A 23,599-nucleotide genomic window follows, 5' to 3' on the forward strand; every position below is an offset into this window, starting at 1 on the left:
GGCTGAAGCTATGTTCGCAGATTTCCCATGGGAAAGGGGGTGCTTTGCTTCAAAGAGTACTACCAGGGCATTGCATGGGCCACAGGGCCCCACGCACCACTGCCAGGGAAGATGTAGGGGATGTGGCTGTCTGCACTGAAGGACTTCACAGGACCCAGCTGGGAGGTGAGTGGTGAAACCACCTGCAACCTGTCATGCTGCAGGTGTGCTTTGCAGGAGCACATCCCCATGCATCAGTGTCTGGAAACCATCTGCTCTGGAGACAGCAGCCTGATGTGTGCATCCTTGGTGGGCACCCACGGCTCCAGCCAGAGCTCAGAGAGAGGAGAGGCGCCTGCGCTCTGCCTGCAGCACGCTGGCGAGGCACCTCCTCCTTCATGCTCGTCCCCAGCTCCTGTGCCGGTTCCTCCCATTGCTGCCTACCTGTGCCAGGAGCACTCGGGGACTCGTGGGGACCTGTGGCTGGAGCAGGGCAGGTCTGGCCCCTCTGCACACAGGAGCCAGCAGCGGTGGTGCCAGGATGTGGCTGGGGCTGATGGCAGAGGAGCCACACCAGGAGATGGCGGATACCTGGCGATCCCAGCGCATGGCCATTCCTCTTCCGCAGCATCTTGCCTCCTGCTGTACATCTGACCTTCTCTCTCCTGTCTTCACATGCCCTCCATGTTATGCGCCTGGCCCGATTCCTAGGGGTGACTCGAATTTGGAGTAAGTACAAAAACTTATTGAACTACAGAAAAAAAATCTGTATTAAGTCAACTGGGAACAGGGGCCTGATATTTGCTGAGAGTATTTCATAAATCGTAAGTATTCTTTACCCCATGCACATTCAAACAACTCAAGATGAAATATGCTCTTCAATTTAACAGCAAGGCAGACCTCAGTCTTCAAAAACTGCTAGGAACAATTTAATATCAACCTTCTTATATTAAACAGGATTATCTTTAAAAAGCACTGTTATGTATTTACTAGTTTACCATGAACAAACGTTTTTTTTGGGGGGGAGAAAGGGGAGGGGGGTGTGTGAAGATACCATATTATTTTATAAAAGTGACTCAAGTCATTTGCCCTGTCTTTGGCAATGCGTATATATTCCAGGAGAGGTTCAGAATGTTTTCCTCACTGAAAAAACACGGACGGAAAGGCACCAAGTGCCACTGCTGGCATCGCTCAGGGCCAGCAGCCCAGCAGCAGCAGGGCCAGGGCAACAGCAACAGCAGGGCCAGGGCGCGGGGATGCGCTGCCGGGGTCACTGCTGGGAACCACGGCACCGTCTTTGCTTTGCTGATTCAGCAGCTGCTTGTTGGCAGAGGTGTCATCGATGTCCAGGTCGTATGCCAGCTCTGAAAGCAGAAGGAGAGCATTGGTTAGCGGACAAGTGAGCCAGCACCCTGGCGCAGGGAGCATCCAGCCCCACCGCCACTGGGGAGTCTAAGGCCTGGCATGGGTGAATGGGCCAGAAGAGCTCACCAAACATCTCAGGAGCCCTCCAGTCAGCCCCAGTCTTAGAGCACCTCCCACTACCCCTCAACAAAACTGAGGCTTGAAAGACCAAAAAAAATCACAACTATAATGTGCCCCAGTAAGAAGAGATGTTGGGGTCTGGCTTGCTGAAGAGCTACTCCCAACAAACAGCCAAGCTTTGGAGTGGGTGTTTAGCAAAGTAAAAAGCATCTGCACCCCACGCACTGTAAGGATGGATGCAGGAGTGAGGAAATCCTGGCAAGCACAAATATCCCCCGTGAACCCACAGCCAGCAGCAGGCCTTGCTCACCAAGTACCTTCTGGTTTGAGGACCTGAGGATCTCTGTATTACTGGAGTCTTTCGTAAGTGTGTACAAAATATGTTCCTTACAGCACTTTCAACACACCCATTCCATCCCCTGTCCACCTCATCAAAGCACCGGAGACCAAAGAATGTGAAAGGATTTCATGCCACCAGCACGCTGGTGTTGCAACATAGGGACTTTGAGATGGAGCACATGGGAGCTCCAACCCAAAAAAACATCCAGTATAAAAGTTTTGATAGCCCTGGCCGAGCTCACACAGAAGTGTGGGAGCTGGGGAAAATAAGCAAGGGAAACACTTGCAACATCATCAGCAAGAGAAAAACTTGCAACAAGCCATCACTGGCTGCAAAGGACCTGCTGAGCAGTAAGCCACAGTCACCCTGGTATCCCCGGGACAAAGATGAACAACAAAGTCCAAGCAGGCAATGTGGAAGGGCAAGAAACCAGCAATTCTTAGGACCAATAATAAAAGTGCAAAAGGTGTTTTAAGGTGCTGCTGACGGTGCTGCCATGGGGTGTTTGTACCTGCAGAGCATCTGGACTGAGGGCGATGGGACACTCGCTCCCTTTCTTGTGTTGCCGCCATCTCCTTCTGGGATCCAGGTTTCTCACCTGGATGGGGCTCCTCTAAGCCTGCCAGTCTCATCCCCAGAGCTTGGCCTTTGGAAGTAGAGGAAGCTGGTGGTTTCCATCAGATGAGACTGTGGCTCAAGCCTTTCACAAGCCCTTGTGGATCACCAGCATACTCATGGGCTTGGATCATCCCACCCCACCCCTGAGAAAGAATCCAAGAGGCTGAACAAACACTCCAGCTAAAAATGCCACATCAATCCAATGAGGACCATTGCCAAGGCAAACACGCCGGCAGTATTTCTTAATAAAAATACCAAAACACTACAAAACAAAAGCATAACAATATTAGCATGACAAGCAAGGCAGCCAGGGCCACGAAGGAGGGTCAGAAATGGCTGACAAGGAGCACAAAGGGCCAGGTGCAAGCAAAACCTGCCTGGCAAACTGATCTATAACGTCTCCATCAGATTCCCACAGGTACTGTGGTTCCTCTTCCCCACAGCTTTCCTGCTGTTCCTCTCAGGCCGCTTCCCCACAGAGATGCACGCACATCCCCTGTGGGGCAGGGCAGGCCCCAGTGCCACCCTGGAAGGGAGGCCCAGAGGCCACCTTGCCCCTGAGGCACCACGTGCTTCTCTGGGACCATGTCCCTGGTGGGGGGACAAGGACAGCCCCTGCCCCAGCAGCCAGCCCCGCAGGGCTCTGAAGGCACAGGGCAGCACACACCTACGGGCTTTTATCTAATGCACAGACCTGCAGCATACTGTGAGACTCGGGAGCAAGGCAGAAAAGCAGCTGATGAGAGACCAAGCCCTGACTGTGGTGGTGGGGAACGGCTCCCACTGTGTGACACTGACCAGCTCCAAACACAGGAGAGGACAAAGTCACTTGTCTGCCCTGCTGCATTTCGGAAGGTGCTCCCACATATTTCAAAGTCTCCTGAAAGCTGAAAGAAGCCCCACGGGGCCACAATGATGGCATCCCCAGCTGGCCCATGCCAGCCTACCTCCAGGCCAGCGATCTGCAGCCCATCAGCAGGGCTTTCAGACGTTACGGCAAAACCAAAAATATCCTGGGGAACTGAGTAACTACCTTTGCCTTCAGTTCAGAAAAGTCATTTGAAACAAAAGAGTGTTTCAGCAGGCTCCTTAGCAGCACACAAGGTTGTGAGGTTCCCATTTAAAGTCTCATTCTGCAATGTTGTAACTTACAAGATCAAAGTGTTTGGTTCACGATGCAGTGGTTGAATCGGGTTGGAAGTGTCTGGTCCAAGTGTACCAAAATGACAATTTCACACTTTTTTTTTTAACTGAGGAAATTTTCAAATTCTGAGATTTTACCTGAACTTTGAGTAAAGGCAATTTTTGAAATCATGAACCCTCACCCCAGTGAGAATGTCGATTCTGTCATTCATTCTTTGACCAAATTAAAAAGAAAAGAATAGATATCCTCTTGTCATCAGAGATTAGGGACTTTCCTAGCTTTCTTTAACTGCTTCAAAAGTTTTTGCTCGGGTGTGATGTTTGTTGTTTTAAATATTCCTTGCCCTGTTTCCTTCTCTGGGCTTATTTATATTCAATTGTATTTTTAGGCTGATGGATTTAGCCATACATCTTTTATTTTGTATTAATAATGGGTCTTTAACTGAAGCAAATCCATTTAATTTCATTTCTAATGACCTTTTGTACATAGAAGGAAGAAAAAAGAAAAAAAAGTATTATCCTATAACTGACGAGAGGCCAGCTGACAACCAAGTCCAGGCAACAACAACACTAAAAACAAATGACAATAACAATCACTTTTCAAAACGCAGATTAAGAAATATTCCTAATCAGGTACTTCCTGGGTGGGCTTCATTATGAGTCCCAGCCTTTGTCAGGCTCCCTGGCTAGTCCCCAAGGACTCGCTGCATCACTGCATGGTGATGTACCGTGGGGTCCCATGGCTGCTGGGAATGACAGATATGGAACCGCAGGATGGCGGGTAGGGTAAAAGAAGCTAAACTACCACACATGCCATTTGGTTTCTTCCATCCCAAATTCTGCCTTTAACACCGCAAAATAATCAGAGATAGACTGCTCCTCTGCCTCCCTGCTTTGACAGCCCCACTTCCCAGACACATTCTGCTGAACTGCCCCAGCTGTGATACCCTAATTTGCAAGTTCTGTAGTTTCTAAGTTTGCTGTAAAGTGGCCCTTTGGCCTGCAAATGCTTTTTTTTTTTTTTGGGGGGGGGGGGGGGGGTGGGGGGTGGGGAGGAGTAAATGACTCAAAAAAATCTGTTTCTGTTTATAATCAGTTGGAATCCAGAGGGTATTACCAACAATCTGCACTAATTACATATTCAATCTTCACTCATTTTGGCCCCTCTTGTCCTCTGGGTTGTGGTTTAGATAATACCCTTAAAATAATAGTCAATCATTAGCTCTGCTAATTTTTTTTTTTTTCACCTGCAAGCCCAGCGTGCTGTGCCATTTCCTGGAGTCCCCATGCAGCTTGTGAAAGGTCTCCAGCTGAACACAGACCACTCCCCCCGGAAGCATCTTTTGTAACCAAAGCCCCTCTAGCACAAAGCTGCCGCGCAGAATGCTCACAGGACAGCAAAAGCTTTAATGGTCTTTCCTGCCTCAGCTCGCAGTGTGGATGACCAAAACCACTGCCAACCCCTGCTAAAGTCCACATCCACAATATGAAGCAGTGACATTCTTCCATGGATTATGACTAGAACTAGGTGTACCTCCTCTGCACAAACTTACTGGGCACAAATCATTAAGAAGCTCTTCTTCCTGAACTGCACTAGCTTTGGACACAGCTACAAAAGTCGGCTAAACCAGGAAGGGATTGTTTTGGAGTTGGCATAATAAGTTCCACTGCAGTTGGCACAGAAAAAAGCCAGGAGGATAAGTACTGGCATGCTAGGAGCCTTACAGCAGGCACGCACATTCCTGTACAAAACACACCAATGCCTACTGAAACATCCCTTCCTACCCCTAAAAGGACAAGAGAGCCTTAAGAAAATAACTGATAGCAAATACCAGTCCGGCAAATGACATCAAAGTGGGCAGTGCCCGGCTCCAGCAGGCTCACAGGCTGCATTGGCAGCTCTGCTGGCCAAGCCAGGAAAGGAGAGCCCAGAGGCAGGGAATGTCATCTCACAGCCAGGCATCTGGGCTGCCTGCCTGCTAAGGCAGATGGCTCCAGCAATGGACCTAATATAGTAACATATTCATAATTGATGGCCATGCATGAAAACCGCTTAATGGAACCACTTGATAGCTCTGCTGCTGCCTGTGCAGTGGCAGGGGTCGCAAAGGGGATGCTCCCACGGGCAAAAGCATCATGCCTAACGCAGTGTGTTCACAAAATGGGGCTGCCAAGCAGGCCAAAGTACTTACAGGGATGTGGTGATGGTCCTTGTTTGCAAATGATGGACATTGTGGTGTGACGGGACCAGGGAATAGATCGTGACCGTGTGTTTCCAGTAAGTGCAGAACACGTCCAGTAGGAAGGTCATAGACAAGCGGGGCAGCGCTTCAGGCTCCTGTAGTTCTCACGGTCAGTTGTGAACATCTGCCTGTGAATCCTTCAGGACTGGTCTAGGAACATGTGCTACCACTGTGGACGAGTATTACAATCTCTGGAGTGCACTGATTTATTTAATTTTTTTAAGCAGCATGCCTTATCAGTCTGGGGAACAAACTAACTGCCCGTGGATGCAAGAGACTCTGGCTGTCTCCAAAGCAAGACTATTTCTAAAAGGGAAAGGTGTTACTGGGCTCAATAATCCCAAGTTATTTAGCTCATTACAAGGTGAATCATTGGAGAGTACTACAGATCAGACTGCCTGACCCTGGCTGCCATCTCTCCATCTCTATAGCACCAACTGATTCATTATCACAGGTGTTTGCACCTGAAATCCAGAAGAACAGCCCAATTCCCTCACAAACCAGTCCTGTTTGGACACTAAAAGCTCTGCTCACCTCAGCCTCTAGTTACCTAGCTTTCTCATACAAACTTTCATACTACAAACACACGTCTGCCTCCACAAAGGCAACATCTGAACACATCCACGGAGTTACACTGCACACACAGCCACAACTATGTGGAGGGAGCTGGGATCTTCAACCCTCTGCTTCTCCAAAACACCTTGAACTCTTCTAAATGTCTAGCCAAGCAAGGTTTCATCTCACCAGGGAGGTTTTGCCCTGTGGGTTATTACCACTAAAATCCTGGAGCACCAACAGGTTTGCCAGTCATCTTCTTGCGCAAGGAGCTGCAACAGCCCAGCCGCAGGTGTGGCCGCGACGGCGCGTAATTAAAGCGCTGAGCCGGGGCCGGCCGCGGCGCTTGTGTTGGCATGGTTGTGAGATCACCAAGATGGATGCGCAGCATGTGCATGGTCTTGTGCCTCTGCTTTTCTACCTCCTCCGCAGCAATTTAGGAGGTGCGGCTCTTGGCAAAATGGATTTGGACAGAAAAAAAAAATAAAATCAAAACATCCAGCTCAGCATCATCCCACTGCCACCGGCGATGTGGCCAAAGGAGCCTGGCGCAGCTCAGCAGTGCGCGGTAAAACCGACTTCCCAGGCAGAAACCCAAGGGAATCAGGTTTGAGATTGCTGATTTGCAAACCAAGACTTTTCTCCACTCGCTTGCTCAACACCTCCTGGCTGCTGGCGTGCTGTGCATGGCCCGCAGCCTGCAGCACGTGCCTTCATGGGCAACCCGGAGACCACAGGCACCACTGCAAAGCAATGCTGGTTGGGGAGAAAATCCTCCATGATCACAGCAACAGGGAGGTAGGAACCAGGCTGTCTGGGGGACACCAGCACATGGAGAAGGGAGTACTTGAAGCCAAGTTGGGAAGGGTCCAGGTTGTCCAGCACAGAGAGATGAGGAGCTTCAAGTCATGACACAACCCAGGTGTGCCCAGGGTATGCAGGGCAATTGGCCACAAGCTCTACGGAACAGCCTGTACGCGAACCCTGGCTGTCCAACCCACAGCACCACCACAGAAGTCTTGTCCAAGAATGTCCTCATGCTTTCAGTGGGGCAAAAAAGCCCAGCACACCACACAGAATGGGGCAGAAAGGCTGCACCATGATCCCAATTCAAGCAACTACCCCTCCACCCCACCTCAACAGAGGCTGGAGGGGAGGAAGGACCATCATTTGTGACCTGGACCTATGTTTACCTTGAAAACATACTCATTAAATGTCTTTACTCCTTGGTTCTCTCTAGATTTACCCTGAAGAGAATCTGGCGTCTGCAATTGCATTAATCATTTCTCCTTTGGCAGCAAGTGAAAGAGTTTCTGAACTGTACTCACAGAGTGGAGCCACAAAAACGTGTTTAGCAAAACACGTTCATGTAATCTATTAAAAATTAACAAATCTCATTAGCATTATTAATAGAAAGCACCAGAGTCCTTGTACTTTGATGACGAAGCAGCATTCCCCTGTCTGATATCCAGGTGTACTGTCCAGGAAAAGAGCCGGTACCTCAAGGAACTGGGAGAGAAGAACTGAAAAATTGAGAGATAAACATGGACAGCCAACAGCATCTACAAAGGCAGAATAAGAAAGAAAGAGCAGAAAAGCTGGAAACAAAAGACGATGAACAGATATGAAGTGAGGCAAGAATGTAGGACAGGGTCAAGTAACATCTCTCCAGATCCCCTGTGCACCTTAGCCCCTCCAGACATGGAGTCACCCCTCTCCCTGCACTTATCTCTGGAGACCTTCAAGTTCTAAACCCACAAACTGATCCCTTCTGATCAGTCTTCTGTCACCTGTGACATCTAGGACAGTCTTGATTTTGGGAGGTAACATTATCAGTGGCAGCAGAGCAAAATGAAATGCTCCAAGTTTCTTCTAATGACCAAAACCAACTCATCACACCAAACGTTTCTTCTTCATCTTTGCTCCCTAAGATTTTGCTGCCATAGAAATCAATGGTCTAACCAGGGGGCAGGATAGAGTCATTTCTTCTTCCACAACAAGTCTGACTTGGTCCTGAAATAGACGATTTACATCTTTTCCATAAGCATTACAGTCAAGTGAAAAGTGCAACACCGATTGATCCTTCAACTGCTGTTGTCATGCGTAGCAAAAGCTCTTTGCTACAGAGTGACCGTGACAGGCAGCTCTTCCTCACATTCAATTCTCCAAGCTGTGGACATTTAGTGACATGCATGCACTCGAGAGACCCACCAAAATGCAAACATAAGGGGAATGCCAATGGTCCCTGGCTCCCAGATGCCAGCCGGTAAAAGCAGCCCTCGGGGCATTAGGATGTTTCTCAATGCTTGATCAGAAAACTCATGGTGGTGTTACGGTACCCAGGAACATCTGACATTTTCCTTTGTGACTCACTGCATGCGGAAACCAGGCTTGAACCATGCCCAGGCCGCAGAGATTGGGGTTCTTGGCATCGATGCTCCAAAGAGGCAACCAGAAACGTGCCTCATCAAACAGAAAGGAACACAACTTTGTGCAACGTGTATGCTCACTCAAAAACCAGACTCCACCAGGTCACCATTCATGATGCCAAGGAAAACACTTGGAGTGAGATGTCAGGTCACAACCCAAGAATCTGGGCTGGGCACTGCTGCACTTATTTGCCCAGCCTGCCCTGCTCCTAAAGCGGCTCCCTGAGGTCCTGCGCTCCTCAGCTGCCCAGCCTTGCTGGCATAGAGGGGAAGATATTTTGCTTGCCCTGCCCCTGCCCGGAGCCTGGCTGGCCCAGGAGCATTTGCAGAGCACGGGCTGAGGTGAGAGCACTGCCAAGGGAAGGGAGCTGAGAGGCTCCAGCACTGCCCAGCTTTTTTAATTGCGTTAAGCTGCTAAAATAAATAAATAAATAAAACCCTGGCTCTGCATTAAAACAGCACTAAGTAACTTCAACCCATAAAAATGGAGTAATGCAGGAGGCCCTGGGAAACATCACCATGACCGGTTTTCCGATTTTATATAGAAGAAGAATGGTTGGGTTCACAGACTGGAACTTTTTAATGGCTCCAGGTCGTATTCCCTGTGCTGTGTACTGGAAGGAGCCCCAGGAACAGTCACTGAAGTCTGAAACCAGGACCTGGCTTTGCACTTCTGCACGGCTGCAGAGAGAGACCGACCCAAATTAAACCCAGCTGCTCACCGAGTGAACGTAATGTCTGACGCAAAACCAGGGCTGGTTCCTGCTCCCTGCCTCCCTCCTGGACCGAGCACAAAGCCTGGTCCCAACACACTGCTCGAATGACTGTGCTGAAAGCTGGACGGTGGCAGCAGCTCCCATGGGAAACCCAGCATCATCCCAGCTGAGCACCAGGACACCAAGATTGTGGTGCTGCGAAGGATCCAGCTCAACACGCTTGCTCTTTCCTAGTTCTCCATCATTCTCCAAGACCTGCGTTTTGAACCCTGTCTAGCTGGTGCCCATGGCTGGGACCGTGGTGAAGCTTGAGTACACCACCTTGGCTAGCCCTCCCCCAGGAAGAAACAGCAAGGGAGGGAGGGGATCGACCCTGGACTCCTGCCCTGCACCTCCCTGGGTCAGCTCGGGCGTGCAGCCATGGAGGATACTGGGGACAGTCACACAGGAGCATCCGATTGCACAGAGACACATCCATCAGCACTGCAAGCAGGCAGGTATAAGCCAAGCAGTGAGACAAGGTGGCAATGAAAGAGGGCTCCATGATCCAAGTCCATGAATGCCTCCCCCTCCATCCTATCTTGAACACTCATGGCTCAATCTCAGGAATGTCACAATCACAGTGGAAAATCAAAATAAAAAAGCTATGTAATCCAGTTTGTAAAGCCCTTGAAAAACACAAAATCCTCTATAAAAATGGATTACAGAGATGTTTCCTGGAAATCTAGAAATGCATTTCAGCCTCCCTCCTCTTCCACCCTCCCAAAAAAGGGAAAAGAAGCTAGTGACCCACGGCACTCCTCCCCACACACGATGTGCCTGCACTGAGCGCTCTTTCCTAGCAGCTCCCTATCAGGCCCTTCTATGCAGATGGCAAACTGTGCACTTCTACGCGATTTTGCCCTAGATGTTGATCTGGGGCATTATCTGCTGCATTTACCCAAGCCTATGGGCAAGGCAACATGCAGCAGTGGCAGGAAGTCTCCCTGCATCAGGGAGAGGGGGAGATGCCTGCCAGCCTCCCACATACTTTTTGGTTCATCCCTTTCCAGGTGGACCCCAACAGGCTCTGGGGGACAGTGCAATGCACTGCTGTGGTTTTGTGAGCTGCAGGAGCCCAACAACAGCCACAAAGGGACTTGCACCCCTGCAGCACGCCCAGGCCTGCAGGTGCTCAGCAGGATAGTGTCCTCTTGAATCAGGGCAGTCTTGTAAAAATCCAGGTATCTTGCCTGGCTGTGCCAATGGTGACAACGCTATCAGCTGAAGAAAGCCCAGACACTCACATGCCAACGGTATCAAAATATTTAGCTCCAATACCATTATTATTCTGATAGATTAAAATCAGCATTTCAAAATCTTGACTCAAGTATCCACAGTCAATGGTGGTGGATCAATTTTCTGTTAGGAATTTTTATATTGTGAGAGATTTTGTACTGTCGTTCTTACTTGGAACAAACAAAACAATTGCAATATTAGCATTCCCAGCAGAGCACGCATTTAAGTTCCTGACCTGTTATTGCTCAAGGACTTCTGCAGCTGCAGATGCCTGCTTTGAGCTACAGCTAGGTCACTTTGAATGATGCTCATAGAAGAAGGATCAAAACACTTACAGCTTGATCAAAAGGACATTTTATGAACATTGCAGCCAGAGTTAAGTGCTGATGTGAATACTTAAATTCGCCTTTATATTAGCTCAGCTTAGTTCTAATAAAATTAACACCCTTTTAAATAATGCACTCAGTTTTTATTTGTTTCATGTTTTTGTGCCTTATGGCTTTGAAAACATATCCTCAAAACCTTTCCATCACCCTGAGAATGTCCAGCTGTGTTAGGATCTGGAAATCAACTTCTCCAGCAGAATAAGAGGGGTAGCTGCTTGTATTATTACTCCCCCTGCTCCAACCTGGATTTATCCACCAAAGGTTTATTTTTTTTTGTCCACCACAAAAGAGGCTAAAATAGTCATAGTCCTTCTTTTCCCCAGTAGAAATAACTATCTGTAAATAAACAATTAAAAACTGAACTGCAAGCACCAGCAGTATCAATGCTCCTTTGAAATCAGACAACAGAAAAAACAAAGCAGTGAAAAATCCAGTCTCTTTTCTGCTCTTATACTTGCACATTAGAGGAAAAATGAACTTTCTAGTCCAGGACAGGGAATGTCTTATTGGTGCAATACAGCCATTTAACTGTTCTTTAGAGATATTCATCTCAAAAGACAGAACAGAAAGAGCATTTTCCCCCCTTTTATTTATTTATCTTTTTTGTGCCAACTCACCTTAGCTGAAAAGCACATTGAGATTGTAATTATGGGAAGGCCTCATCTAGTAGATTTGTAAACTCAGCTATCAGCTTGAATTACTGGAATTAGCAAGGCTAATTTAATGTCACTGTTCAAAATAGCTCAGATTTGGAATTTCTTAATGGCCTTAGGAGAAGGAGCCTTTATGCATACTGCAATCTAGGCTTCATTCTTAGACTAAATTCCTTCTCATAGATTTTGTGAATGCCCTGTTTTGTAGCCAACACAAACTCTGTCCAGTAAAATAATGTAAGGACTCAGAATGAAAAGAGATTAGCTGTTCCCTGCTCCTGTTATTTTAAAGCAGAAATAACTTTGGCTTCTACTGATTCATAGACAAAGCTTGAAATGCAAAGCATGCTCAACTCCAGATTCAGCATGAAAAGGACCTTAAAATATTCCCGAGTGCAAGTAATGGACTTATTAGGGGGATGAAAAGAGGCACTTTTCACAGAATCCCAAGCTCCTTAGTCCTGTCATATCAATAATCTTGCTTAAGAATTTCATCCTATTTACATTTCGTTCCCTTCAAAACATCTTGCCCAACTGATAGGAAATAAAACATTTACACTTTTAAAGAGCTGATTTATGTCTGCTAGCGCTCAGTGGCAAGTGTTGTAAAATGTCTGCGGATCACCCAAAGCGTGAGCGTGCGTGACAGCGTCAGGATGGTGTGTGACAGAACAATCCTGTACAACACGCAGTTTTACACCTGACAATTTATAAATGAGGAGGTGATTTTATAGACTTGGTTAAAAGCATCATTTTTTAATAATGGCAGTCAATTGTGTTGGAACTCACTGTAACTGCAATCTGTTCTCCTCTCCTTTATGTTTAACATCCACAAAAACAAAGCTGACAACGACAAAAAAAAAAAAAAGCTTTAGAGATATCAGGAAGGAAATCTGCCTGGCTGTCCTTAAGCTACCAAAACTTACTATTTTTTTCACCCAGTTTGCTTAGTCTTTGCAGGACAGTTTAACAAAAAGTAGCACTAAACTAGTAGGGGTAATTTTGACCCTTTATTTTGAAGAAGTGACTAAAGACCAATGGTAATTCAGGAAGAAATTACAAAAGCCGGTGTAGAAACAATAGGAAAGCAGATGGAGTTATCCCCTGATCACTCCTTTTTACAGAGCACAGTGGGATTTTTCCCCACTCAGCTCCACATCCCTGTGACGATTTGCACCTGTCAGGAGTGCAGCAGCACGGAGGGGAGATGAGACGCATCAAGCCACATCTGCACCGGCAGAGACCCAAAATCCCAAAACACCGAGCTGCGACGAGTGGCCTTCCCAGGACAGCCTCTGCACGATGCGTGGCACCGGCCAGTAATGGCTTCCACAGACCTGACCGTGGGGTTTTGCTCTGGAAAAGCAAAGCGTAGAGATTGCATGCTGCCATTCACCCAAAGGTCTTGCAGCACACCACCAGCATTAATTACGCTCCCTGCTTTGCAGAGATTAATTAAGCACTGAAGCCTCGTGGTCCTCAGGAGCCAAGCACAAGCTAATGGCTAAAACTGAGCTGACGTTGCAAGGAGGGTCCATGAGCATCAATGGGCAAACTGGAAAAAGCACCCCTGAGTGCCCCAAGTTGCTTTGCAGCAGCATCCCCCTCTTTATAGCATGCTTTTAATTCCTCCGGCTGGGTCCCAGCAAGTCCCCCTGCAAAGGCAGCCGTTCAAGGCTTTACTCTGAAAATGCCCTTTATGACGAGGCATGGGAAACAGACACACCAGGGAGCAACGTCCCGCAGCCATCTCTCAGTGCACCCGCCCAGCCCTTATTCCTTCAGGACCCCAGCCAGTCTTTGACCTTGGTCATTTTTCTTAAGGATGAACTCCACAGCCCTGATGAGAAATTAGCCAAGAAGCAACAGAAGGTCCCCAAACCATCCTCGCTCCTGCCTGTTACATGCCGCTGGCTACCAGGCAGCTGTGTCACCCCACCCTGGGTGGGACAGGCTGCAGAAGATGCCCCAGCTGTGTTTTTCTGCCCATCCTCCCAACCCCTCCAGCCCCAAGAAGCAGCACTGTGAGCAGGGCCCTTAGACAAACCATTCGCCTTGGGCACAGGTGCCAAGAAACAATGGATTTAGATGAGCAGCCTGCAGACCCACAAACACACTTTTTCCTTAGCTCTAGGTTTTTGTAACAAATGCGAAAAAAAAAAACAAAAACACAAATGCATAAAAAATGATACTGGTGCAACAGAAAGCTGGACAGCAAAGGGGGATGGCCAGCCCCCTCAGCTAACAAAAAGTGCTAGCTGTGCTGCAGCTGTAGCCTGGGAAACCCATTAAGACCACATGGGGTGTCAAATTGTATGTAACATGAGTGCCGGACTTGCAGGCACCGTGTGATGGCAGCCCCACAATGGAGCCGGGCGGAAAGCACGTCCAAAGAGACCGGAGATGACAGAGTTTCTCAGCACATGCCTGCCTTTGCCTCCAAAACCATGGAGGAGCAGGTGAACAGGCACAGCCCTGCGCAGCCCCCTGAGGAAATGTAAAGACACTGTGAGTTTGCTCCAAGAGACCTGAGCAGTTGCAGACAGAGGAAACATCCTCCAGCCCCTGCCATGGGATGCACAGAGAAGGATCTCAGGGACAGACCCAGGCTGATGCAGGTGTCCACCTGTGGAGCAAGGTTTGCTGTAGGAGCTGCATCTGTTTGTGTTGCTTTATGGTTAGTGCAGTCCCACAGCCATCCAGTTCCCCAGAAAGACATCTCCTGTTGGTGTGGGGAGATGAGTGGGTGGCACTGGACTCAGAAACTGAAGGATTTAGGTGGCAGAGGGATTGCACAGGCTGCAGAGGACTCCTTGGCTACCACAAAGCCATGGTGTGGCTTAATAACAACTGATTGAAAGAAAAAAGCCCTCACTCCCCATCACCTGCTGCAAGATGCAGCAGAGCAAACACTGCAGTGCCTGGAGAGAGCAACCCACCAGCACCACAGCCCTGCTCCCACCCAGCACCCAAAGCATTTCAATCCCAAATGCCAGCAAGAGGGAAACACCACTGTTAGGTGCTAGGGTGCCCCCTTGCAGAGACATGGGCCACCCAGCCCACGTCCCCTGCCCTCGGGAGCCTTCCCCAACAGCCCAAAAATACTGGTGAGGACATGGTCCCTGGTCAGCAAACTCCCCCTGGGCCCTGCTGCCTGGAAGATGAGGCAGAGAGCAACAGCAGTGCGGGTACCCAGGGATGTCCCACAGCTCTATATAGTCCCCCATGCCCAGGGAGCCCTGGAGCATTAAACCCGGACTCAGGTTCTGCTGGCCAGAGCTGGCATGTTGGAAGTCAAGTTGGTCAGTGTGGGGAGGCTTGTAGGAGGTTTCAATGGGATGTGAGGGATTTGGTAGCCTCTGGGCAATCCCACACAGTGGTCCCAGTTACCTTATATCCTATATAACAGGACATGGATAAGTATTTTTACAGACAAGTTTCTGCTCTTTAATATATGCAGCTGATCAGGGTTAGTCTTACTGCCATTAGCAACCGAAATCACTCTCAAACTTCCTGCTTCCCCACCCAAGAACAGCAGTTCTTTTCATTCAACATGTAGAAATACCTCCTCGCAGTCTGCTTATTTTTTTGATTTATTTTATCTTTTTTGTTGGTACACAGAATCATTTTTCTTTTTTCCACATTTTCTAATGAGTTCTGGCGGTGGGAAGTTGTTTGTAAATCACGCAAGCATTTGTTTTACTGGAAACATCTGCTTTAACACATTTGTCTTGAAAAAACATTTTTTTAAACAAAGGTATTAAGCTGCAATGTAAATTGGGCACATCTGTTTATGAGTCACTGCAATAGCACTGCCTCCAATCCACCAGATCACACAGATCTCCAGGGGCCTGATCCAGCAGAAATTGGAAACTTAGTGCTCACTCTGCTCCCTTTTCCAGCACTATTTCTCGTAGAGTATTGCTGACTGATTTAATAAATTAAGGCCACTAAATAGGAAAGACCTATTTAGCACCTGCTAATAGCCTGAAGTACCTGGCTCAGTTCAGCAAGGTACTTCAGCCGGTGCCCAGCTGTACACATGCCCAAGGACTGATTTCAGTGGCATTATTTGTGCGTGGGGGACTACCAGACCTTCCTCTGCCTGCAGTCCCGTGCTGCCTCTGTCGTGTTCAGCCATTCAAAGCATTTAGAAAAGCAGAGTAGAAGGAAAGGCATCAGCTGAACCTCCAAGATCAGTACCTGGCCCACAAGCTGGCGCTTTCTCCCTGGAAACCCAACAGTCAGCAGACTTCAGGCACTGGGCAAGCAGGCAGGAGAAACCACACAGCTTCTTCCTCTAGAGTAGCTTAAGAGCAAACTAGTTCCCTCAATGCTTCAGGGGTAAATAAAGTAAACAGGGAGCGGGAAGGGGGCATCAAAAAGACAAGGAGATGGCTGAGAAAGGATTCCCCACAAGATCCACAGCGGTAATGCAGGGCACGCAGAGCTTTTGCTCTGCGCACCCAAAACACCACCCCCGGCTGCAGCAGCTCCTGGCACAGCCCTCCCCTCCGGACAGACACCTCCAGCAAACACACCAGGCTCCAGCAGCGACCTACCCAACCTGATGATTGCCACTGCCCCACATCTGGAAAAAAATCAGTGTATTGGTGAGAGCACCACATCAGCCACGCGGAGGGGAGAGCCAGCCCTGCATGCAGCCACGTGTTTGCTGCGTGGTGCTGGGCACATCTTGAGCCTCTTTTCGTCTTTGCAACAGCAGAAATAAAGCTACAAGTGCCAGGAACAGAAATCAAATGCGACAGCACATCAGGTGTTCCCTGACAGCAGACACTGAATCACAAGCAAGAGAGTTTGCCCTTGGAAGGGAGGGAAAGGAGAGCATTTCTGGTATAAATGCATTCTTTCACATTCTCTGAGCTTGCCTTAGCAGATGATTTATGTGGACAAGGGAAGTGGAAGAAATACTGCAGGCTGTGTTCTGCTATGATTTTGGGGAGCATACAACTTTTATTTACTTCTTACCAGAACGATCTACACAGAAACCAGAACAGGACAAGCAAATGTACCAAAGCTGCAGAGCAGCCGGTGGAGAGTTATCAGCGAGGCAAAGGATATTACTCAGACTCTGATAATAACCACCAGCTCCCACCTGCCAACTGCAGTCTGCGTAACACAAAAGTCCAAAAACATGCTTCAGCAGATGTCTGACTCCCCAAGCAGGAAGCGTCTCCAGTATCCATGGGACACAAGCAACTCCAAAATAGCTTCAAGTCCAATGATTTTACAGAGACTCAAGATACTGACTGCATTTGAATTAAAACAGGAAGGGAAAAAACAAAGGATATGTATCACATTGCAGTTGCAATTTACATTTTAGAAATCCTGCTGGGAGTCCTGTGTTGGACCTTAGATGGTGACATACACCCTGGCAGCCTGTCCAGCTGCCGAAGCAGCCACAGCCTGGAGTGAACAAGGTCCCACAGCAACCAGCAGTACCTGCCACTGCAGTGCATCCATCCCAGCATGCCTGGTTAGAAGCAAATAATGGCATATCATCAAGCAAGAGAGCAGCCAGCCATAGATAGGATGCAGTGACCCTGGACATGCAGGGACTTTCAGTATCCAGCAAAGGACAACCAGACAAGGCTTTTTCTCGAAGTAAGGTCTCAGAAAATAAAGGCACTGCTAGCAAGTAACGTCCTCGGGCTGGGTTTGTATTTATGACCCGCGCTGGGCGCAGACCCAGCCTCCTGCTGCAGCTGCCCTGTGCAGGGCGACCCATGCGGGAAGCGCCTGGGACAGCAAGATATTGTCAAGAGCTCTAAATACCGCTGAAGACATTTTCTGAAACAACAGAAGCTAGTCAAAATGCCAGATTTCCATTCCCACAGAAAACATGGAATGTGCTACTGCTCCAAAGCAGAACAAAGGCAAAATGTGTCCAAATTTTCTGTTGCTTGAAAAAAAAAAAAAAAAAAGGCAAGTTGAACTGGGGAGGCCAAAACATACCACTCCAACAAAGTCCAATCAACTCATTTAGATTTCATTTTTCCTGTGGTGTAATTAAAACATAATCTCAAACAAGGACAAAAAGCCACTCTGGAGTGAAAGCTGACAATATTACACATGCCAGTATGGGTAAACAGGCTGTTTCTGCATTTCCCCACTGCAGGAGCAGAGAAAGATGTTTGAATTTATTTCCAAAACAGAAAACCTGTCCAAAACCCCAGCATACTTCACCACATCTCAGTTCCAGCAGAGAGGCATTTTCCAATCGAAGTCTCCCCATCAGAAAACTTCCAACCTGCCCTAGAAGCACCACGACAGAAGATTAAGTTCTGGGGTCAGCCCTTTTTAGCCCAAAGTGAGATATACCATAGACCCACAAGAGCTGGCAAGATTGACAAACCTGGCTTTTGCAATTCAGAAGCACTCAGCTGCATGAAATTTGTTGATACAGAATAGAGCCATCTGGGTTCTCCTTAGAGCCATGAAAGCCCTGGAAACCACAAGGGCCAGGGATGCATGGTGAAGGCAGAGCGCAGCCCACCAGCATCCACTGCGTGGGAAGGACCTCTCTCCTCCAGTTCACAGCTCATTTATCTCCCTGCGTGAGGGGTCGGGAAGCTGGTGGAGGTCCATCAGGGAATTGGTGGAGCCAGCGCTCGGACACACCTGGTTCAGTTCATGTTACTACTGGTGTTGGCCCCAGTGAGGACGGCAGATGTGCACACACAGGTCACAGCTAATGCAGAACAGTTGAAGAGAGCTTCCTCCTGACGAATGATGAATTCCCCCGTTTCTGAAGCGCACTGAAAGTGAACAGAGCAGTGTTGACTCAGTAACCGATCGTGTCCTGGTAATACACGAACTGACGAGTGATTTGCAGTCCAGACCCAAATGCAAGCTATTTTTACTTGCAATTACAGCAAGACAAGGGTTGGGGAGAAGAGAGAAAGAGACATGAATTTCATGAAACATGAAAACACCAAGTCCTGGGAGATTTCTCTGGAGGAGCATCCCTCTCCCTCTTTCCTTTATCTTTTCCGCAAGGGCTAAAAAGACAGGCTCCTTCCAGGCCAGGTTTGTGTTTCCAGCTGCTGGCATAGAGAGTATCAACCACCAGTGCCAGGTGCTCGGATCAGGTCCATGTGCATGCACTTGTATTCATAGAAAAATGTAAAAAAACAGTTTTCAAGAGTGCAATGCTCCGTCTGCATCCATCCTAACCTGATGGATCTCGGGTAAGGAAATCACTACCGTGTAGGCTCTCACTCAACCACATCTAAGTAAACACCAGCTCCCCAGAGCCTTCACTTGCTGCCATAATGCAACGCTGCAGCTTGCACTGCTAAGTCATTGGCGTGATATCCCATGTAAAAACACATATTTGTTCAAATTCAATGAAGGGAACCAAGATGCCAGGATTTTTCAGGCAGTCAGGAGAGTTTCAGCATTTCCAATCTTCTTCCCTTTAGGGCTCAAAGGTACTGTGAAAGTTGTACACAAGTTTTCTAGTAAGAGCTGACTTCCACGGTCCACCTGAAACAACATCTATCCCCTTGGACACCTCTCTCAGGCCAAGATGATTGACAGCAATGCAACAGCCCCAGCTGAGAGCCCAGGACCCTCTCAGACCCTTTCGATGAGACAGGGTCACCTGGACCAATGTTAGTTGTGTTTGCAGTTTTTCCACACAGTTTCCCCAAGATGTGTTCCGGGCAGATGCATATCAATGCCATCCTAAGCCAAGCTTTGTTTAGGAGTCCTTGATGGATCTTAGTTCCATGAGCTTCCCTTCTTGTGTTCTCGACCCCACACAACCTCGGGGTGTCCCTGCTGCATGATGTCCTTCACATTCAATACTTGTTGCCCGAAGTCCAGTCCCCAGCATTACAGTGGCACGCTCCAAAGGATCCCAAGTGTTGCCAACCCAGTCATGCTTTCAACCAGTGGCTGTGGTTTCCACATGCCACCGTTTTGCAGCACTGCAGCCACAGATCAGCTGCAGTGTTGTCCCATGCCTACTCTCCTTCGGCAGTACTCCGGTGGTCAAAGAACCTGGCCATTGAGGTATAACCAGAAGCAACAAATTGCAATGTGATCACAAGGATGAGATAACAAGGGCACCCACCTTTGCTCCGTATCAGGGCTGAAGACAATGCAGTGAGGTGTGCTTACGTAGCAGTCCACAAGGAAAGGACATAGGCTGTGCCAGCCTGTCCTGGATTGCAGAGGAGTGGAAACACTACCAGTAATGAAGGCAGCCCTTCTTCACACAGGACACATCCATCATTTTCTGAGACCATGAGCCCCAGCAGACACGGGGCAGGACAGGGATGTGGGACAGCCCAGCCCAACACACACAGGACATTTGTGGGATGTTTTACAGCTGAGGGCCAGCACACCGACACAAGTGCTGGGCACACACAGCAGCTGGCACAGCTGGGACATGCTCTGGAGCAGGAGTCCTCTCCCGCCACACCAGGAAGGGCTGCTCGCTACAGATTCATTTATTACATCACAGTAATCACTCTTATCAGCTTACCTGCAGTAGGGCATTAGTAAAAGCCAAGCCACTCATGAAAGGGGCACCCTCTCCTACGTGAAAAGTCAATCAACACGTTGTATTGTTATCAGGCTTACAGACAAACCTCTCTTTGTACGGCAAACCGGCACAGATATGACGCCCTGACTATCAGTGTAAGGTTATCTTGTCAGTCCATTAGCAAGTACCACCTGCTCTGCTTCTGTCTGAAATATCCCTTTATTGTCGTCCCTTAAAAAGAAATCCATCTAAACTATTTTGTCTCTCCCTGACGAAAAACAGCACAGAAAGAAGTTTGTATTGAGTCAGGAAGTGTGTTTCCCAGCTTCAGAAGAGCTCATGCATTTTCAAGCCACAGAAAAACAGACTCATCATTCTTTAAAGATAAATATGACTATCACTATTGCAACCGGGCAGATCTTTGCATACTTGAAATTGTTTTGATGCGTTCAGTCAAGTATAATGTTGCACTCAGTAACACTTTAAAGATACATCAGCTCCCAAATTACACTGCTGAAAAATGTCTCCTTAGACACTCTGGAACAACACAAACTGTTACTCAAACTTGCAATCTATGTTTAAGCCTGAATAGAGGGAAAACCTTTTGCCAGAAGAGTAGCATTACAAACTTCTGGGACTAAAAAGCAACCACGGATTTACAAAGACTTGTGCATTTGTACGGTGTAAGAGCAGCAAATCATCTCACCTGACCTTCGATATATCTCAAACTGTTAGATTTCACCCGGTCACAATATACTGAGGCCAGGAACCAGACTTGTCTGCATTGATTTGAGATTCCAAAAGTATTTAGACCAATTTCCTCTCACATTGTGAATGTGATGCATTTGATTTACGGCTACACAACTATCAAGGATTTAAATGTCCTGCACTGATCCTGCTTTAAAAAACCTGGTACATTATTCTTCGCTTTTGGTCAAAGGGGACCAAGGAAGTGGAAACCAGCTCCTAAAAATGCAACATACAAATATCTCAGTCAGATTTAGACCTGCTACCACTACACTGAAAATATTTTTAAAAAACACAACTGAAGACCAGAAAAGTAAGAACATGGGATTAACATACCCAGTGGATTTACTTACTGATTTCATAGGTGTTTTTGTATATATGCAGCACTTTGCAAAGTGCATACTTATACTAATACACGAACTTTCTAGTTTTTCAGCTGTGGATTTAGCATTGCTTTGGAGGAACTCTCAGCATAAAAGTTAAAAGCAACCTTTAAAATATACACATTTTATATCCTGTGAGGCCTGAAACAGTCACACCATCACAAACAGCCATCTGAAGGGTCCTATAAACAAGCGCATCTCTGAAAGCCACCAATAATTTTTCCAGTCTGTCAATTAAAAAATAAAAACCAAAAAAATGTTGTTGATTTCAAAAGTGAATTAGTGAACTTGATACTCAGTTACAGTTTCAGCCAACTGCTTTGCGTGACCCCCCCCCTCTATCTTCTTGCTTATATTTGAACAGCGACAAAGAATTCTTGACTTCCAACCAAATTTTCATTAATAGGAGAAATTTCAACAAACACAAACACTTGAAATAGAAAAGCAATAATCAAGCTATTGCACTGTTTTATTTGGTACAATTCCAGCTCTTCCATCAGGATAATCTAGCTGACATTCGGCCTTGTCGGATTTTTGCCCTGGGACAGGATGAATGTCTTGTAAAACAGCATGTTTCTGCTATCCTCGCTTCAGTCAAGCATTCAACAGCACCGTCTTTGGAAAAAACGTTGCTGCTACAAAAAATACAGTTAAAAGTCCTAAAGCTTTTATTAGAATAGGAAAAAAATAAATAGCAGAAGGATACTGCTTCAAACCAGAACAGCTCACCTAGTCACAGGAGACAGGGACAGGGCACCTCTGCTGAAGGTGGGGCAGAGCCCCGCACAGTAAGTGGGTCCTGCAACAGATCTTCCTGCTGTACAGCAGGAAGGCACAACAGCCGCGTGTCCCCACACTGTCAGCAGAATCCACACAGACAGGGTTTTCCACCTGCTGAAGGAGTATTTTGAAGTAAATTGGGTATTTCAAAACGTGTCTCTCAGCAGACAGATAAACATCCAAATGAACTGACTGTCCAGGCTCGGCACTAAATCAGGCAGAGCAGCATCGGCAGACACTTGCAGCTCAGATACGGGCACCCTGAAGGCATTTACAGAGAAACAATCGCCATAATAAAGAATCCGAAGAGGTGATCTTGTAAATATTTTAAATGCTGCTGGGCTGCCTCCAAGCACAAGCAATGAGAGAGCCCCAGCAGATGCCCACACACTCACAGCACCCTTGGTGCATCCACCACGCTGTCCTGTTACATGCAGATACACCCACCAAGCAGCAAAGGTGGCCAAAAAGCCTGAGGACAACCATTTTCTAGCATGAATACCCACTTCTAAAGGGAACCTTCCCACAGGAATGGGCTGTAGAAACCATGAGGGCTGCAAACAAACTGACCCTGCCTGGCCTCTGGTGCTGCCACTGCCCGGCACCCACACCCCCCCTCTCTGACCACAAACAAGCAGCCTGCTGCTCTTCATGGAAAAGAAATTCAGATGCCATGGCAGCAGCAGCATCTCCTGTTCCCTGCCACAGCCTGGGAATAGAAGGAGCTCGGATTCCCAGGATGTCCAGAAACAAAACCGGGAGAAAATGGGGGTAATGAGAGGAACGCAACCAAAGAAATTTGTCAAGACTTCCTGAGATGACCCAGCCTAGAGGACACATCAGTGGCTAAACAAGGCAGAAGCTATTAAAGTTACAGAACTTGGAAAAGCAAGGGACACCTGGTGGTGATCCTGACTTTCATCCAGCACCCAGGTACAGCATGCATGGACTGCTGGAAAACCACACAGCCAGCTTGGCTGGGCAGCAGAAGCTGCAGCAGAAAGCAGGGTGCAGAAACAAGGCGCTTTCTGAGCACCGTGCCAGCAATGGGGCTCAAGCTGCAAATTCCCTCTGCCCTTATAAATAACCAAGGGAGATGAGAAAGGCAACACTCCCTGCTGTCCAACCTGCACGAACAGCCAGGCAGGGGAGCTGTTTTACACACACACACTGCCAAGCCATCTTTATATATCTTTATTGCATACATCTATCCTTATACATCTCATGGGATGAGGCCAACTTCCCTTCCCAGGATAAACTATTTCTGCTTAATTCTGCCAAATCCATCTGTTCCCAAGACAACTTTTGTTACTGCCTAACACAGATATTTTGGAAGGGTAAATCTTCCC

At 47.8% G+C, this 23,599-nt stretch overlaps 1 protein-coding gene across 5 annotated transcripts in view; it reads right to left on the reverse strand.

The window, feature by feature from the left end:
• Nucleotides 1-722: 722 nt before the first annotated feature.
• The window catches only part of GPC3 (glypican 3), a 148,403-nt gene continuing 125,526 nt past the window's right edge, over nucleotides 723-23,599 (reverse strand). For 3 of the 5 annotated variants that reach the window (XM_035541352.2, XM_050713437.1, XM_035541350.2), the window contains one exon: nucleotides 723-1,343. In XM_035541352.2, the coding sequence (XP_035397245.1) occupies nucleotides 1,171-1,343 (173 nt within the window). In that variant the 3' untranslated portion in view covers nucleotides 723-1,170. Of the gene's footprint in view, nucleotides 1,344-18,467; nucleotides 18,605-23,599 lie in introns of all 5 variants that reach the window. The other 2 variants (XM_035541353.2, XM_035541351.2) reach the window with 1 other exon arrangement.

The sequence above is a fragment of the Cygnus atratus genome, chromosome 13, assembly GCF_013377495.2.
Source record: "Cygnus atratus isolate AKBS03 ecotype Queensland, Australia chromosome 13, CAtr_DNAZoo_HiC_assembly, whole genome shotgun sequence".
In the NCBI taxonomy this organism is placed as follows: domain Eukaryota; kingdom Metazoa; phylum Chordata; class Aves; order Anseriformes; family Anatidae; genus Cygnus; species Cygnus atratus.